Source organism: Hemicordylus capensis, chromosome 2 (assembly GCF_027244095.1).
Source record: "Hemicordylus capensis ecotype Gifberg chromosome 2, rHemCap1.1.pri, whole genome shotgun sequence".
Classification (NCBI taxonomy): Eukaryota; Metazoa; Chordata; class Lepidosauria; order Squamata; family Cordylidae; genus Hemicordylus; species Hemicordylus capensis.
Window position 1 is genome coordinate 341,882,704 of NC_069658.1, and position 18,324 is coordinate 341,901,027.

General features: G+C 47.5%; 1 protein-coding gene across 1 annotated transcript; it reads left to right on the forward strand.

The window, feature by feature from the left end:
* The first annotated feature begins 649 nt into the window (after positions 1-649).
* Positions 650-13,050, forward strand: ARSI (arylsulfatase family member I). Its single transcript, XM_053302650.1, has 2 exons — positions 650-1,769; positions 8,251-13,050. The coding sequence occupies exons 1-2, from the start codon at positions 1,447-1,449 to the stop codon at positions 9,647-9,649; spliced, it is 1,722 nt and encodes a 573-aa protein (XP_053158625.1). The 5' UTR covers positions 650-1,446; the 3' UTR covers positions 9,650-13,050.
* The last annotated feature ends 5,274 nt before the right edge of the window (positions 13,051-18,324 follow it).

Sequence of the window (18,324 nt, forward strand, 5' to 3'; positions counted from 1 at the left end):
CATGGTCAGCAGAAATGCAACAGGCAGCTGGAGCTTTCTCCATCACATTGCATATGTGTCAAGAAAAGCCCTCCCTGGTTAATTTCTGCCTGCCGTGCATCTTTTAAAGGTCTCGGAGAATGCAGAAGCAGAATTATCAGAGATGCTGGCTGCTGGGGAGCAACAGTGGGTGGGAGAGGGGGCTAAGTAAGGCGGCCATCTTCTCCTGCTTGTGGGCTCCCCAGAGGCAGGGCATGATCTGAGTGACTGGGCACTGCAGGAAACAGGAGGATCTTGTTTGATCCAGCAAAGCTCTTCTTATGTCCCGCTGTAATGGATCAGGTTGAAACGTACTTTCCAGCTATCCAGAGACATGGGAAAGGAGGAGTGGGAGGAGGAGGGGGGATTGTCAATACCACACACAGGCATACTGGCGAACGATGCACCGTCGTATTGTTGATTCAGACATTCCGCGCAATAAGATACAGGCATCTGGCACAGAGCAGGCTCGCCGCCGAAGTGATGGAGGAACAGCAAGAAGCCGAGAAAAAGAACCCCCCTTAGGACCCTGGAAAGGCCTGCGCTCGGCTCTCTCCCTTGAATCAATGAGAAAAGTGGGAGGGGCCGGCCCTTCAGGCTGCTTCTCATAAACCTGGCCGTTGAGGCAATATCCTGGGCAGATGTTTTACAACTTCTTGCATTCCCCACGAGTTTGCTCAGACCCGGGGTTTCTCCCTGGCTCTGCTCGCAGCATTTTGTTTTCCGTTCTTAAAAGAAAAAACCGTGGCGGGAGGGAAGGAGGGAGGGGGGAAAGCTGGAAGGACTTTAGGGATGTTCCGGAAAGTTTGTTTCACAGGACAGGAAGGCAGCAACTCAAACAAGGAAGACAGGACCCCCCAATAATGGCATCCGGCTCTTGCCAAGAAATTCCATCACGGCAAAGGGAAGGGAAGCCTGGCTGTGCCGCCCCAAAGGGAGGAGGGGACTCCGCACTGATGGAGCCGCGCTTTAGCACTGCCTTCGGCAGAAGCCGTTCAAATGAAAAGATCGTTTTACTCTGAGAGACGATCAGCCCGCGAATAGCGGAAGTGCCAGAGAGAATCCCAATTTGTTTTGTGGTTTAAAAACAACAACCCCCCCCCCCACCAACCGAGGGTATATTTCCCTTAGTGGGCGGTTCTGCAACATTCTGGGGCTGGTATTAATAAGAGCTCTAATGGAATCCTCTTTTGGCGGTTTTAATTAGATCGGCCGGGAAATTGTTTTCTTGATTTCCCTCTCCCAACACCTCCTCCTCTCTAGCTGCCGGACGCTTGTGGATTAAATAGCTTTTCGTTCTGTGAAAGTTGTTTCGCGGGGCAAAACACAGTTTGGAGAAGGCGGGCGAGCGAGCGAGAGTTCCTGCAGAAGATGCTGCTAGGACAATAGAGGCGCCCCTTAAATGCCTGCAGGCAGCCTCCGTCCAGCATGGCTGTCTATGCCCTCACTGGCTTCTCCCTTGTCAGCCTGCTCAGTTTTGGCTACCTCTCTTGGGACTGGATGAAGCCCAGCTTGGTGGCAGACCTTCCCCTAGACCCGATGATGGGAAAATCTCTCGCCCCGGCTCTTTCCCGACCGCCTCACCTCATCTTCATTCTGACGGATGACCAGGGTTATCATGACGTGGGCTACCATGGCTCGGATATCCAGACCCCAACACTGGACAGACTGGCTGCAGAAGGGGTCAAGCTGGAGAATTACTACATCCAGCCCATCTGCACCCCCTCCAGGAGCCAGCTGATTACAGGAAGGTAAGAGCTGCAGCTGCGTTCTCCCGCCAGCGCCGCGCTCGGACAGCCCGCAAAGCCAGGGGTGCCCTCCTTGGGGCAGACTAAGATGTAGCTTTTCGTGTCGGAGAGAGAGATCGGTTCTTTAGCACCCAACTTTTGAACGGTGTAATGGCACATAGTCCGTAATGACCAGCGGGCATGGCATGCTTATGGGAGACAACATTATAACGAGATCGAGATGTGGCATGACTGTAGATTTGCATGTGTGTAGTTTATTGGAGGTGAACTCAAAACATCTTAAAAAATCGAAAGGGAGGAGAGTTTAACAGCCGTTACGAACTAGGCAAACCCCATTCCATTAGCAAGGCAGACTCCACACAATTAAAAGCCTGACGTTGTATTCTTGAGTATGAATGAGGCATGTTGGAGAATTTCTTGCACAAATGAGAATCTTCACTGGGCGCAACAGAACAGTTCCGCCAAACAGCAAAATCGGGACAACTGTGAAAAGACTTGGCAGCGAGGCTACACAGGCAATGTGATCCCGGGGTGGAGTGCCGGGATTCCCTGAGGTGTCAACTTTCCGTTCAGCTGTGACTTCATTGGATGGCCTTTCAACAAATCAAGACATCACCGCTTGAGTTGCCCCATTGTAAAAGGAGGCCAATGCTGATCTAACTAGCAGGGTTGCTCTTAGGATTAGTGGGCATTTCAATGCTCTTCACCTACTGGGAGTCCTCTAGAGTGATGTAGTTAGTGTAATCGTAGCTCATGGCGAAGGGTCGGATGTTGCATTTCATAAAAGAGTATGCCACGCACCCTCCCACTCTTTAATTATGCCCCAATCAATGTACTTGGTTCATTTTTCTTAGAAGTGAAACTAACTCCCCTCCTCTTTATGAAGTACTTTGAGATGGGATGTTACTACTACTATGATAAATAAATAAATAAATGTCAAGATGGAGCATTGAAAGTGTTTGTATTTAAAGGAAAAGCTCATTCACCATACACCCATGCATACACAATGAGAGATACCTGTAGCATAAGAAAAACCCTATTAAATAAAATGTTTACGTCAAGACAAGTCTATTTACAAGGTGGCTGCTACGAGATGGTTGCTGGAGCCTAAGTCTCTAAACTTTCTTTGTTGGAAGCCAAGCCAGTCAGTCGTATTGAAATCAATCACTAAACATGACTGGAGCAACTCCTGATCATTCTGTATTAATTCATGAGGATGTATATAGTCTTCTTCCAGGGCTGTATCTATCTGCTTTATGAGCATACAGTTAGAGAGTGATCGGTTAGTGAGCATGTTATACTTAATTGTCTAGGGAACTTCAGAACCATTTGTGTTAACAGCCTCACACGCAGTCTGGTGTGAACAGCAGATGTGCTTTCAGGGAGAGGCTGTAGCTCAGTGGCCCAGCACATATTTTGCATGCACAAGATCCCATGTTCAATTTCTGGCATTTCCAGGTAAGGTTGGGAATGACCTGTCTGGAATGCTGGAGAGGAGCTGCCAGTCAGTGCACATAATACTGACTTAGAAGGACCAATAGTTTGCCACAGAAGAAGGCAGCTCTGTATGTTACTACCACCAACTACTATAAATATTTATATACAGCTTTTAAACAAAATTTCCCAAAGTGATTTACAGAGAGAAAGAGAGATGGACCCCTGTCCCCAAAGGGCTCACAATCTAAAAAAGAAACATAAGATAGACTCCAGCAACAGCCACTGGAGGGATGCTGTGCTGGGGATGGATGGATAGGGCCAGTTGCTCTCCCCCTGCTGAGTAAAGAGAATCATCGCTTTAAAAAGGCTCCTCTTTGCTCAGTTAGCAGGGGACTGTTATACACAGAATTCATTGTATGAGTCTGTTCACTGCAGATTTAGAAACCCATGGGTGGCATAGAAAACGGTGTGGAACTCCCCACAATCTTGGTGGGGGTGTGAATAAGGCGAAGAGATGTTTCCGTCAGCATAGTCCTACTGAGTGGTACAAATTCCTCTTTGGACATGGAATAATAGGCAACATTATTCTGTCGTGACACAGAGTGTGTGCTGCGAATTAAGGTTCTGTGTTTAGTAAACTGACAAAAAAGCACCTCTCCGTGATTTGCTGGATAGAGAAGGCACCATCTGAGGATCATTCCAAATGCTTCATGCCCTGCACTCCAACAGGCACTGTGCATTTACACTGCTAAATACAGACTTGCAGCCAACTCCTAAAAATTTCTAAACCACCAAAATAAACACTCAGCATGGGAACTCTGTACCAGCCCAGTTTCTCGAGTCATGGTTATGCCAGACTTGCAGTGTTATTATCTGCAATCCAAGAGCCATGAGGCAAAGGCGGATTTTGTTTCCAACACAAACTTCCAACTTCCAGTAAAAGAACAAAGTAATTAGGCTTGGTCTCCTGAGGCTACAACATGCCCCTGGCCAACAGAAGGGTAAACAAAGAAGGCAAAGTGACCCTTGCTTTAAAAGGAAAAGACCTTTGGGACTGGGGGAAAGAGAACCATACTCTGGTGACAGGGTGAAGGGAATAGGCTCACTATGTGAGTCATATTGACTTCATTCTAAGAGGTGGGCTACCACACCTCTTGCAGCTCTGCTTTCAGGCGATTGGACAATTGGCAATACCAGGAAAAGCAGGAAATCCTCTTTACGTCTGGCTGGAGTGTCTAGTGCACAACACATTGAATACAATAAGAATACTTAAGAGCACTTGGGTAAATAAGTAAAGCAAGTGGGCTGCAGTCTGTGTAATATGCATGCACGGAACAGGTTTGGAGGAGAATGAGCCCTTCTAAAACAGCTGAATTCATTTCAGCTAGTTGATTTGTCATTTGAGTTAGTTGATTTGGCATCCCTGAGAACAGAGTTGTATGTATGTATTTATTTTAAATACTTATATTCCACCCCTCCAGTACACTACTGCTTGGGATGGCTCACAACATTAATAAAACAGATACAATGTAAAATAAGACTAATAAAGTTATACAAGTTAAAATACTAGGCTAAAACCACATTTAAAATTACATTTTTTTTTAAAAAAAGTTTCAAAGTAAGTTATTTTTAAAAAGCTAAAAACTGAGAACTATAAAAACTAAAGAATGTATGTTTTATATGTTTATGTGAGTATATATTTCAATACATGGGTTTTCATTGTCACATGGATATTTCACAGATGTAAATGCTTAGAATTGGAGTTAAAAAAAGTGGTTGGCATGCAGAGAGTCCTGTGGCACTCTGAAGACTAACAGATTTGTTGTGGTTTAAGATTTAGTGAACTGGAGTGCACTTCAGGCATCTCACAAATAGGGCTGTGTAAAATGATTAAGTTCAAATCAATTTTAGCTTGAAACAGGTCATTCTTAGTGTTTTGAACTTGGAACAAAACATCCTGAAAATAAAGGCCCTTTTCTGAGTTTGTATTGAAATTATTTATTTTATTTATTCATTCGATTTCTATACTGCTCCTCCAAAAATGGCTCAGGGCAGTTTACACAGAGAAATAATAAATGAATAAGATGGATCCTTGTCTCCAAAGGGCTCACCATCTAAAAAGAAACATAAGATAGACATCAGCAACAGTCACTGGAGGTACTGTGGTGGAGGTGGATAGGATGGATGAAATGACCACATTTCAATAACCCGCCCCGCCCCCCAATACCTCTAATCGATCCAAGTTTCAAGTGCAGTTTGGGTGGGCTTTCCCTCCTACGTGAATCGCAAGTGCACATCCCTACTCACAAAATCAGCTGTTGACCACGAAGGTATATGCACTATAAATGTGTTGGTCTTTAAGTTGTTTCAGGACATTCTTGTTGCAACAAATGTAGCTACCTCTATAGTAGGGATAACATGGTAGACTTCAGGGGCATAGCAAGATGGCAAAGTGTTATACAAGCTGGCCTTTCATAGGATTAGACCAGGGCTGCAGTCCCTCCAGCTTTGGCACTCTTTGGCTGTTGTTGGACTGTGACTCCCATCATCCCCAGCTACAGTGGCCAATAGCCAGGGATGATGGGAGTTGTAGTCCAACATCTGCTGGAGGGCTGAAGTTGTGCAGCCCTGGGCTAGACCATGGCCTAACTAGTCACTTGGACACTTAAGGTTTGCCCCTTGCCCTTCACCTCACAGTTTCAAAATGACTGTCCTGTCATTTGGGAGATAATAAATATATGCAATGGGTAAAGAAGTTACAAGTACAAAATGGACATCATTGACCCCTGAGGTGAGTGATTAGTACAATCTGGGTTAAGGTCATAGTGACTTTATCTGGAAGGATGTTGGTGTTGACATTCTGGGTACGTACTGGATAGAAAGATGTCTCCTGGCATCCTCATTGCTAGCACTGGGCACAAAGGGCACATGCCGCCATTATTTGGCTGGGTGCCCCAAACCTAGTGGCTGCCTGCCTACTCCTACCTCTGACTTTGTTTGAACGAAGCAGGAGACAGTGGGGAGGAGCACATGCTCTGGGGATTTTCCCCAATTCCAGCTCAGCAGGTGCTCTCCATCCTTGCCTCACTTCCTCTGTCACTAAGCTCCCTCCCTCCCTGATCCATTGTAATGAAAAAGGGGAGGAACAGAATCCAGTGTCTTCTCCCCATTTCCTCTGTTTTGGCCCCTTCCCTCTCCACAACAACTCAGGGGCCACAGTGGGTGGGGCCATCATGCCTAGCAGCAAGCCAGATGTCAAGGATGCTGGAGTGGTCAGAGGAATGCACTTGTGCCCAGCTGCAACTGCCAGGCACAGTGGAGGTGGCAGCAGGCAGCCCTCATGCCCAGGGGTAAAACTCAGCTGCTGGACTTGGTGAAGAGGGTAGCGGGGGTGGGCTTTGCCTCCCATGGCAACCTAGCTGTGGAGCTTGGCAGAAGGGGTGTGGTGGTGGGTGGTGTTCATGCCCAGTGGCAGTCGAGCTGCCAGACATGGTGGAGGGGGCAGTTGACACACTCAGTGATGGCCCAGAGGGGGCAAGAGGGTAGCCCTTATACCCAGCGGTATCCTAGCTGCTGAGTCAGTGGAGGAGGAGGGTGGTGGTGGTGGTGGTGATGATGGCAACCCAGGAAGAGTAGGAGATGGGTAGCCTCCCTGCAAAGAACTGCTGACCTCCAAAAACCTCTGATTTGAAAAATTCTGTGGCAGCAAAGCTGCCACAACCCCACCCCCAATAAAGTTTGAACAGCGAGACCCTAATGTACATTAAACCCCCACCTCCTAAATTTAATGTGCGGGCAAGGCACATTAAGAAAGCTCATTAATCCCTTGCAAGAAGGGATTGCAAAAGTGAGGGAAATTTGAAAATAGTTGGCCAGCAATGTTCCTGGTCAAAACACACCAGATATAACAAGGATGTCCTGGTGATTCATGTCTGCAGAAACTGGAAGAGAGTTTTGGGTTCATTTTAGAAAGCATGAAAAGGTTTAATTGTCGAAATGGGCAGGTGGGAGGCTGTGGGTCTGATCAAGCCATGCCTCTGCCTCCTGGTGATGGCTGCTTTACGGTGAGACTGTTTTGGAAGCTGTAGTGCAAAAACCTTACAGGCAGCTGCTATCCAGATGGCAGTAGCTAGCCAGAAGAAGATGGCAGTAGCTAGCCAGAGTGCTGCTGATTCTCTCCTTCCTTGCCTGCAGCATTCAGTGACTCGGTGTGCTTTACTGTGTTAGGCTGCAGAGTTGATGAAATGGTCAGGATCCTACACTGCCTGGCTTGCTGCTCTCACTAAGGCTCTGGGCAAGCATCCAGATCTTTTTGAATTATTCCATTCTGAAAAGAAAGCATTGCATACGTTAGAATGTATAGCTGAACATGTGATATAACTTTTGACACTCATCTCATATCCCTGTCCAAGATGCATTTGAGGTTATTGCTCCTGTTTTCTCAGCTTAGCTCGGTTACTAGGAATAGGATCCTGTCCTCTAACTTTATTCATCAAATGCTAGGAATCTGTTAGCCTCCTTTGGGGAGAGTGCTGCCATGCATTTCCCAAACTCAAGCTGGAATTACCCTGAGGTTGGTGATGGGTGTAGTATAAAAAGAGGGTCCACAGCAGATGCTTCAACCCACCTTCACAATGGAACGGCCACAGCCATACCAGCCTGTCAAGTGTGGGCTTTCCCTATTTGCTCGGTCAAGTGGTACTACTGCTTCCTCCACCTCCAGTTGGGCCAAGCTCACAAAATGTCTTGCATTTCAGCTGCAGGGCACTTCAACTGAGGGAAGAGGTGGTGGAGGCCGAGGGAGCAAACAGGGAGTGACAAGATATGATAGGCTGATGTGCTCATGTGACTGAAAAACATGCTGTGATCCCTCATATATGCCTGTATAGTATACAGTTCTAGAATTGTGTGTGTGTGTGTGCATGAAAGAAGATTCCAAAGTGTAACAGATGCTCTGGAGGACAACTTATCCTTCAGATGCCCAAATATAGCTTTGGAGGGGAACTGATTAATCACTTCTCATTGCCTTCTTTTTTTCTCTTCTTAGGTACCAAATCCACACAGGTCTTCAGCACTCCATCATTCGTCCCCGGCAGCCCAACTGCTTGCCCTTGAACCAAGTCACTCTTCCCCAGAAGCTGCAGGAAGCTGGCTATTCCACACACATGGTTGGCAAGTGGCACTTAGGCTTCTACAGAAAGGAATGCCTGCCCACCCGCAGGGGCTTTGACACCTTCCTGGGTTCACTGACAGGAAATGTGGATTACTACACCTATGACAACTGTGATGGACCTGGCGTGTGTGGCTATGATCTTCATGATGGGGAAAATGTGGCCTGGGAACAGAGTGGCAAGTATTCCACTTTCCTCTATGCTCAACGAGTCAACAAAATCCTGGCAACCCATAACCCCAAGGAGCCCATATTTATCTATGTAGCATTCCAAGCTGTACATACTCCCTTGCAGTCCCCTAAAGAGTACATCTACCGCTATCGCTCCATGGGCAATGTGGCACGTCGCAAATATGCTGCTATGGTCACTTGCATGGATGAAGCTGTGAAGAACATCACTTGGGCACTCAAGAAGTATGGCTACTATGACAACAGTGTGATTGTGTTCTCCACAGACAATGGTGGGCAGACATTCTCTGGGGGGAGCAACTGGCCTCTGAGAGGCCGCAAAGGAACCTACTGGGAAGGAGGAGTCCGTGGCATTGGGTTTGTCCACAGCCCGCTAATCAAGCGCAAAAGGAGAACCAGCAGGGCACTGATTCACATAACAGACTGGTACCCGACTCTGGTGACCTTGGCTGGGGGCAACGTGTCTGAAACAGAGAATCTGGATGGGTATAATGTGTGGCCAGCGATCAGTGAGGGCAAAGAGTCTCCCCGCACTGAAATCCTGCACAATATCGACCCCCTTTATAACCATGCCAAATATGGCTCCTTGGAGAGTGGCTTTGGCCTATGGAATACTGCAGTACAGGCCTCTGTACGGGTAGGAGACTGGAAGCTTCTCACTGGAGATCCTGGCTACAGTGACTGGATCCCACCACAGACTCTGACCAACTTCCCAGGGAGTTGGTGGAATCTAGAACGCCTGACGAACGGTCTGCGCAAATCTGTCTGGCTCTTCAACATCACTGCTGACCCCTATGAGCGCTATGACCTGTCAGACCACCGGCCTGATGTAGTCAGGGCTCTCCTCCTCAGACTTGTCCACTACAACCGGACGGCCATTCCCGTCAGATACCCAGCAGAGAACCCTCGAGCTCACCCAGACTTCAATGGTGGTGCCTGGGGACCCTGGGCTACCGAAGAAGAAGAAGAGTGGCAAAGAGGACACGGGAAGCTGAGAAATAAAAACCGCAAGAAGAAGTGTAAGATCTGCAAGCTGCGCTCCTTCTTCCGGAAGCTGAACACCAGGCTGATGTCAAACCGAATATGATGTGGGTGGGTGGAGGATGGTTTCAAACGCAACCTCTATGAGGTGCAGGTCCAAATGATGAGAACAGGGGAAAGCCGGGTGTGTGTGTGGCAGGGAGCTGGGAGGGCAGAGATACACAGATGGACATAGACTCAGCAGTGTCATCACACTGGGAAGCCCCCCCCCCGCCAAGTACCTGTTGTCTCTCTAACCTTGGAGAGCCTGATAGTCCTTCCCTCCCACATCTCTTGTTTCAAAATGTTTCGGGCTATGATTATTAAGGAGCATCATGATTTACAGTATATGCCAATGTGCATAATAATAATATACAGTAGATTGAACATGTCTTATGCAGGCCATCTAGGAACCAGGGAAGAAAGAATCACCTCAGGCAAAGTATTGTGTGCTAACCAAAGACCAAAATAATCCTATTCAAACCCACCTAAAGGTGTTTTAGAATGCCTGCTTAGGCAGAGGAGCTGCTGTATGTTTGCTATTGCTCATGAAAGGCTGAGCATAAATGCTCTATGTTACGTAATGTTTTTGCTCTGGGAAAGAATCTGTGGGCTCCCGCTGCCCCCTCAGGGCTGCAGTTCTTCACTCCTGATAACTTCAGAGCATGTGGGTGGCGATAAAGATGACTCGGGACAGTTATTTTTATCAGGCATCCAACACAGACCTGAACAGTGTGAATACTTTATCCTAAATATACATAATGGCAAACATCTTGTAAACGTAGGCAGGGACATCAGTAAGAGTGTTGCATAGCCTCATGTTTGCAGAAAGTGTTTTAACTATTGAGCAAACATTTACATACTGATCTACGTATCTTTTCATACATGGAAATGAATGAGCATCTATTTACTTAGACATGTGCACACACACTTTCATAATGGAGTGTGGACTTCTTGAAAGGAAGCTACTCGTTTTATCAAGCTCCTTTGGCCATGTAGGATCTTCCATGGCAGACTCAAACTTATTGCACATATCTTTTGTTTCCTTATTGAATTTTGAGGATGCAAAAGAATTATTGTGCGTTCCTTCAAAAGTGACCTGTGCTTAAAAAGCGGGGGGGGGGGATGCACACATATAATAAGGTTAGAAATAGTTTTTTAAAAAGATTTACTCCTCTACTCTGAGAACACCTGCTTCATGCAGCGCATAATTGATTTCAAACAATGGTTGTGAGTGATAATAGCTAACTGAAACCTCCATATGGACAAGCAGAGTAGCAGATATTGATGACAAATTGACAATGACCATCACCGACTGCTCTGAAGTTTCCAGAGGCATCTGACCTGACCAGCCACTGTAGAAGACCCCACTGGACTAGATCAAATGAGGTAATTCTGATGATCATACAGTCCAGAAGTACCAATGTTTACACATTCAAGGATTAATCAAAGGCTGTGATCAGTTGAAATGAACTCGCCAACTCCTAGCAAAATCAGGAATTCATTCAGGAATAAGCAAGCATGTAAGCTTTAAGTATGTAAACAGCAGGGCTGTTATTTCTTGTGAGGGAAATTTCCAATCCTGTATTAAAACATAATGACTTATGTCTTATGAATGCACCAAGAAAGGAAGGATGTGTGGCTGAAACATCCTGTCATTTCTTGTTTGTGTAAAGTTATTTTCTCCTGAGACAACTCCTTAATCTTGATTGTGTAGAGGATTATTTTACTTGCCTCGTGATATATAGTCATTGCAACATTTCCAGATGCAGGAATGGCTTGAAAAAGGATTCTCTTGTGTGGCTTGCAATATAATACAGGAAGTGGCCCTGGGAGTCCTGGTGCTGAATTTCTGCACACTTAACCAAAAAGATCTACCCCATTTCTTCATTTTTGATGTCTGCTTTCCATCCATTCTGTGATGTGCCATCTTTACTTGTAGTAGTCGTGCATACAAAGGTTGTTCGCACAACCTTAGGGGCTGGGGGCGGGGCTGGGGGGAAGGGGCAGGGTCCTACCTACTTGCCTTCCTGCACAAGAAGCAGGACCCAAACAGGGCTCTGCCACCAGCACACCCTCATGAGTGGTGGGGTGGCAGGCAGCATGCTGCTCTATGGTAAGCACAGCTGCTGGCAGACATGATCCAGGAGCCCACATGATCCAGGTGTGAGGTAGGAGGCTTATGCGGGTTTCAGACCTGGGCTACCTGGAATGGAGTACCAGGATTGGAAGCAATCTCAGCACTGCACATGATCAGCTCCACCTAGAGTAGCCCTGTCCTACCCAGGTAGGACTGGTTGTGTGAATCACCTCACAGTGTTGCTTACCTGCAGCCTCCTGGAGAGGAAAAAGAGATGCACTATAATTGTGTGTGGGAGCCTCAACTTGGAACACTCTTTGGTAGACTGTGAAATACGGGTGCCTTGACATCTTCCAAGGGAAGCTGCAGAGTCTCAGGACTTTCTGAACCACTGCAGGCTGCTGAATTAACTTTCTTTTTTCCCTGAGTCTCTCTTAGCCTTACTAGCAATAGGGTAGTATTCATAACTTTAGTTATCTGAAAACAGTAATTGGAATGTTCAGGCAAAATGAGACTGGCAGAATCCTCCAACCCATTTCTTTTCATTTGTGACTTTTTTCCAATTTTTGGGTGAGGACTGTATTAATGCCTCTGTATGCACCACAGACAGGGGCGGGCCATGAAGAAAGAAGGTACATGGCTTTTAAAAACTAATGTGACTTGCATTTACATTTACACAATGCATTTTACATTTTCTGCCCCCAGGTTTTACTTGGTGCAGTATATGTAGGCGAAAACCCTGGGGTGAATTTTGAAAAATAGTTATTTTTGTCGCTGGAGAATGAGCCCTGTTAGGACTTGTCAGCTCTTGGATGAGTTGTGAGAGGGACTTTTTCTTTCTCTCTTTTTAAATCCCGAAATAACATTTATTTAAAATCTGTCATTGAAAGATGCGACAGTTGGCAGCATTTATACGGTGTACCTTTTGGGGAAGCTTTGGAGATCTGTGTATGCTTGAGTACAGTGTGGATTGCAATGCTACTCCTGTTTTTACCAGAATAATGGTGCACAACATGCTTGGGTTTGGGGAGGATGCAATCCAAAGAGAGGTGGGAAAGGGACTGCATGAGAAATAACAGATTGTTGTCCCTTTGAAACAGCTAACAGGGTGAGGGCCTATTTTCGCTCTTCTAAGAAGCTTCTAAATGCTATATAAATTACATGCATTTCTGTGTAAATGATGTCGTTTCAGAAGGGACAAAGAATTGAATATGACTGTTTTTTTTAAAAAACTGGCTGGAAATGTACCTCGGTATGCCAGTAACTGTGTGGTAAAACTGGTCCTTGAAAAGTATTGATACATGATGAGACATTTATCACACATGTGCACCTGAGCAGAAACCCAGCTTAGCAAGGAATAGTATGAAATAAAAAATATTCAGAGTTTAGATCTGCATGTTAGTACCCACTTGGTGAATGTTCAGCTGTATTCACCCAAGGATGTCATACTAAACGGCAGGGAGCTGCCAAGTCAGGGTAAGCTTTATGCCTTTGGCATAGCAGCTGAAACACCAACCCACCTTTTCCTTCCATCTACATCCCAGCCATGGTGCTCCAGGAACTGGTTGCCCCTCCTGCCTTTTCCTGTGGGGTGTGCACAGAAGCAGTTTGGCGGGTTCCACTCAGATTCGAACCATCCTGATCCCAGTTCGGGCAGACCTTAAACTGGTCGATCCGGCCACTGAACTGGGCCGAACCAGTTCATGGGCCAGTTTGAGGGATATAATAGTAAAGGGGAATCCGGCGAGGATTCTGGGGGGGGGGAGAGGGTACTTAGTACTTTCTCTTTGCAGGTGGTGGCGGCAGTGGGGGCTCTCCAACCCCCCTCGGGTGGTCTGAAAAACAGTTTGGGCTGGCTGCGGCCTGGTTCAGGCCATTTTATGCCCGGGTCAGGCATGTGCGGAGGCCATTTGCATCACCACATGATTGCAGAGGTGGGCAAACCAGGCCCTTCAGCTGTTGTTGAACTACCATAATCTCCAGGAACAATTTATTGTGGCTGGGGATTATGGGAGTTGTCGTTCAACAACAGCTGGATGGCCAAGTCTGCCCACTCCTGGTGTGTATTATCCTTCTGCCCCCTCACTTTGCTACCCATCTATGTCTTGGAATTTGTCCTCTTTCCTCCTCTACCAACCCCCCAACCAACCCAAATGCATTGGCCAGTTAATGTGTTCTATCTGAGGTTTGTTGATTCAGTTGCTGGACTGACAGGATTCTTATGTCTTTGCTTGCAAAGCACACAAAATCCCCCCACTCCACCCCCATAAAAAGTATTACTGATGAGCAGGGGCATATCTAGGGTAGGACAGGCAGGGCACGTGCCCCGGGCGCCACTTGAAGGGGGCGCCATTTTGTAAAATTAATTTTTTTTAAAATGGCTGCCAAAAACAAAATGGCTACCACACATGGTCAAATGGCCTCTGTGATGCCCTCAGCCATGCCAGGCCTTGCAGAGGCCATCTGAGCATGCACGGTGGCCATTTTGTTTTCAGCAGCCATTTTTAAAAAAAGAGATTATTTTTAAAAATGGCCACCGCACATGCTCACATAGTCCCTGTGAGGCCCTAGAGGCCAGCGGGGGGGAGGGGGAACCTTTGCAGACACCCCCCCCCACAGCTTTTAGGAAGCCCCCTGAAGGGACTACAGGTAATTTTTAAATATATATATATAATATTAGTCATTAAGCCCGTTACATTAATGGGCGCTAGAAGAGTTGTGGAGAATTGTTTGCAAGAACAGTCTTTCTTCAAGGGTTTCTTTCTTTCTTTCTTTCTTTCTTTCTTTCTTTCTTTCTTTCTTTCTTTCTTTCTTTCTCTCTCTCTCTCTCTCTCTCTCTCTCTCTCTCTCTCCTTCCTTCCTTCCTTCCTTCTCCCTCCTTTTCGCCCTCCTTTCCTTCCTTCTTTCTTTTTTCTTTCTCTCTCTCCCTCTTTCCTTCCTTCCTTCTCTCTCCCTCTCCCTCTCCCTCTCTCTCCTTTCCTTCCTTCCTTTCTTCTCCCTCCCTCCCTCCTTTCTTTTTATTTCTCTCTTTCCATCTTTCCTTCCTTCCTTCTTTCTCTCTCTATCTCTCTTTCTCCCTCTCTCTCCTTTCCTTCCTTCCTTTCCCCTCTTCTGTGCAGAATGGAGCCTCCATGTCCTGGGGCATTTTGTTTGCCTCCCACGGGCATGCATGGAGGGGCTCTGGGAGAGGAAGGCCCAGTGAGGGAAGAGAGAGCATTGGTGGCAACCGCAAATAATGGCTAGCTGGTAGCCTGAATGTGTGGATGTGTGTGTCTGTGTCTCAGAGAGATGGAGAACATGCATTGCACACACACCCTCCTCAGCAGCACCCCCATTGTCCTTAACTCCCTGTGGCTAGCAGCTTGGCCATTATGTCCCTATCAAGAGGCATGGGAGAGAGAGACACACACAAACACACCCTTTCCAGGGCTGCCCTGACACATCTTCTGGGCTGACCATGCTTAGTGCAGCAGGGGTGGGTGGGCGTGCAAGGCAAAAGGCGGGGTGGTGGGAGAGAGGAGGGTGGGGAGGAAGGAGGGCAGCAGGGCGGGAGCAGCAGCCAGAGAGAGCTCAACCCAGCCAGGGCAGGTGTGCCAGAGAGGCCTGAGCGGCGCCTTGCCCTCGTGTGCCAAGGTGGGATGGGCGGGGGGAGCAGCAGCAGCTGCAGCAGCCACAGCCGCGGACCAGGGGCCGCGTGGGCTCCTGGTTGGGCAGGGCCTGGCCCTTTGGCCCTCGCACGTACTACTCACCGACCCCGCCAGCAGGCCAGCTCCTCTCTCTCTCTTGCGTGCGCGAGCGGGGGGGGGCCAGCGGCGGCGTCTGAGGCGAGGATGGCTCGCGCTCGCCTGCTTGACAGCTCGATCCGGCGGCGGCGGCGGCGGAGCAGGCAGCGGCCCGCCCGAGCAGCTCCTGAGCCAGCCCCTTAGTGTGCGTGTGTGGTGGCGAAAGGTGACACAGGGCAGGGCAGGGACCACTCCCCTCTTCCTCAGGGAATCCCCCCGTCCTCTCAGACACGCTCGGGGCTCGGCTCCCTCTCCCTCCCCCTCTGGCGCGCACTCCCCCCTCCTCCTCCTCCACCACCCGGCGCTCTTTTGCCCCCTCGCCTTCCTTACCCGCCCACCCAGCGGGCTCCCTCCTCCATCTTTCCCTCCCTCCCTGCTTGCCCTTCCTCTGGAGTCCGGGCGCTGCTGCTGCCGCTGCCTGAGGGGAGCCAATGGGGAAGGGAGGAGGGAGCGCGCACCGCACAGCGGGTGGCGGCTGAGGAGGGCAAGGCGGGACGACAGAGGCAGGCAGAGAGGGCTGGGCCGAGTACCTGGGCCCAGAGAGGGCTGGGCTGAGTACCGGCAGGTGCTGGCCGCCATGTTGGCCGGGTGGAGGAGCCGGCTGCCATGTTGGCTGCTTGTCCTCGGCGCGGCCGCCTAGTGGCAGCCGCTTTTCCTCAGCCTGCCGCTGCTCCTCCCCCCCACCCGGCGTCGGCGGTGGCCGCTTCTCCTCGGCCCGCCGCTTCTCCTCCACCCAGCCAACATGGCAGCCGGCACCTGCGTCCGTGTCTCCCTCGTCGTGTTCTGTGCACGCGCACCATGTATGCGCAGAACACCAGAAAAAGACACGGACACCAAGCATCTTATTATATAGGATAAGACACTGTACACATATTCAGATTGTCACTATGTACAGGGAATCAGGGCTTGTGAATACTGAGCTGAAGCTTATGAGCTAGGATTGTATTCATTTGCTCTTACTTTGCTTCTTGTGATAAGTGAGTTTAATGTGATGTCTTAATAATATGGCTATTAATTGTGAGTTTGTCTTTGAATCAGTGTGAAATCCTTAGTATTAATGCCCACTGGGAGTTTCTTGCTCTCTTTCTCTCATTTTAACTGTCTTTCTGAAAGACTAGAATATATTCCAAGCAGTGACACAGTTTACTCTGCATATCCTTTCATTATTTTCCAGAGTATCTGGGAAAAGTCAAATTCTCCATTTATTAGTAATAGTGATGCTACAATGCATAGTAGAGAATTAGACAGGCACTTCTGTTTAGTTTCCCAAGTACACCTCCACATAGTATTTGGGTATTTCATGAGCCCCAGCATACTGAAATTGTAGTTTTCCGGCCCTTCTTTGTCTGACTACATCCACTGCTAAATAGTTTTTGAAATATTAAAAGATTAACGAGCTTGACTTGTATTTTTCAGCTGATATTATGGTAAAGTTATCTAAAAGATAGGTGTCAGATGTTTGGACAGGAGGCGCAATTTCAGTGTTTGCCCTAGGCACTATTTTCCCTAGATACGCCTCTGCTGATGAGCAATGTGACCCATTTTCCATCTTCAGGAAATGAAATGAAATGCACTGAAGAAAGAAGGAGGCACCACGAGCAACAGGAATTAGTGCTGAAAGCAGGACTGGTATCATTGAGACACTAACCATGAAGAGGCAACATGGATGCATTAGTCCAAGATTTGACAAGTTGGTAGAAAAGGACTTTTAGTAGCAATTAGCTGTGATGGCTAAATGAGATATTCACATACAGTGGCAGCAAGCCATCTATAATAATTGCTGGGGAACCCAAGCAACCAGGGAGGGCTGCTGTTTTCATGTGAGCTTCCCAGTGGCATCTTTTTTGTTATGACTGGAAACATAATAATGCATTAGAATATGATCCCATATTTCTCATGGTGCTTTCTCATTCTGCACCAGAGGTGTATCTAAGGAAAATAGCGCCTAGGGCAAGCATTGAAATTGCGCCCCCTGTCCAAACATCTGACACCCATCTTTCACATAACTTTACCATAATATCAGTGGAAAAATACAAGTCTGAAGGTCACATACAAGTCACATATCTGAATATGTGTACAGTGACATATTATATTAATATATTTTTTTAAAATTACCTGTAGCCCCTTTGGGGGGTCTTCTAAAGGCTGGGGGGGGGTCTGCAAAGGTTCCCCCTCCCCCCTGCTGGCATCTAGGGCCTCACAGGGACCATTTAAGTATGTGCAGTGGCCATTTTTTAAAATATATATATTTTAAAAAATGGCAGCTGAAAACAAAATGGCCACCACACATGCTCAAATGGCCTCTGTGAGGCCTGGTATGGCCTAGGGCCTCAAAGAAGCCATTGGATCATGCACGGTGGCCATTTTGTTTTTGGCAGCCTTAAAAAAATTTTTTTTTTAAAAAAATGGCACCCCCCCCCTTCAAGTGGCGCCCGGGGCACGTGCCCTGCCTGCCCCACCCTAGATACTCCCCTGCTCTGCACCCACAGGTGTAGCCATCTGCACTAGGGAAAAAAATACTACTGAAACTTCTCCCTAATTGTAGTAAGTATGTATCACACATTCCTAAATCAGTAGATCATGGTTTTGGTCACTCTTTGGTTTTTCCAAGTTTTCCTTATGTTGCCACTAAGAAAAACATGAATGGCAATAATTATAATGAGAACTTTGCAAAACCTTTTAATCTGCCAATCCTGCCAATTTGAATAAATGGGATTCAACAAAAACTGGATGGTTTCTACATGCAGTAGGATGACAAAATCTTGCTTTTGAGAAGAAAAAATGACTATTAAGATAACAAAAAACTGTAGATACACTACATATGATTGTTTGTCAGTTCTGGGTATTTAATTCTGATAGGTAACTGTGGCCTACTTGTCC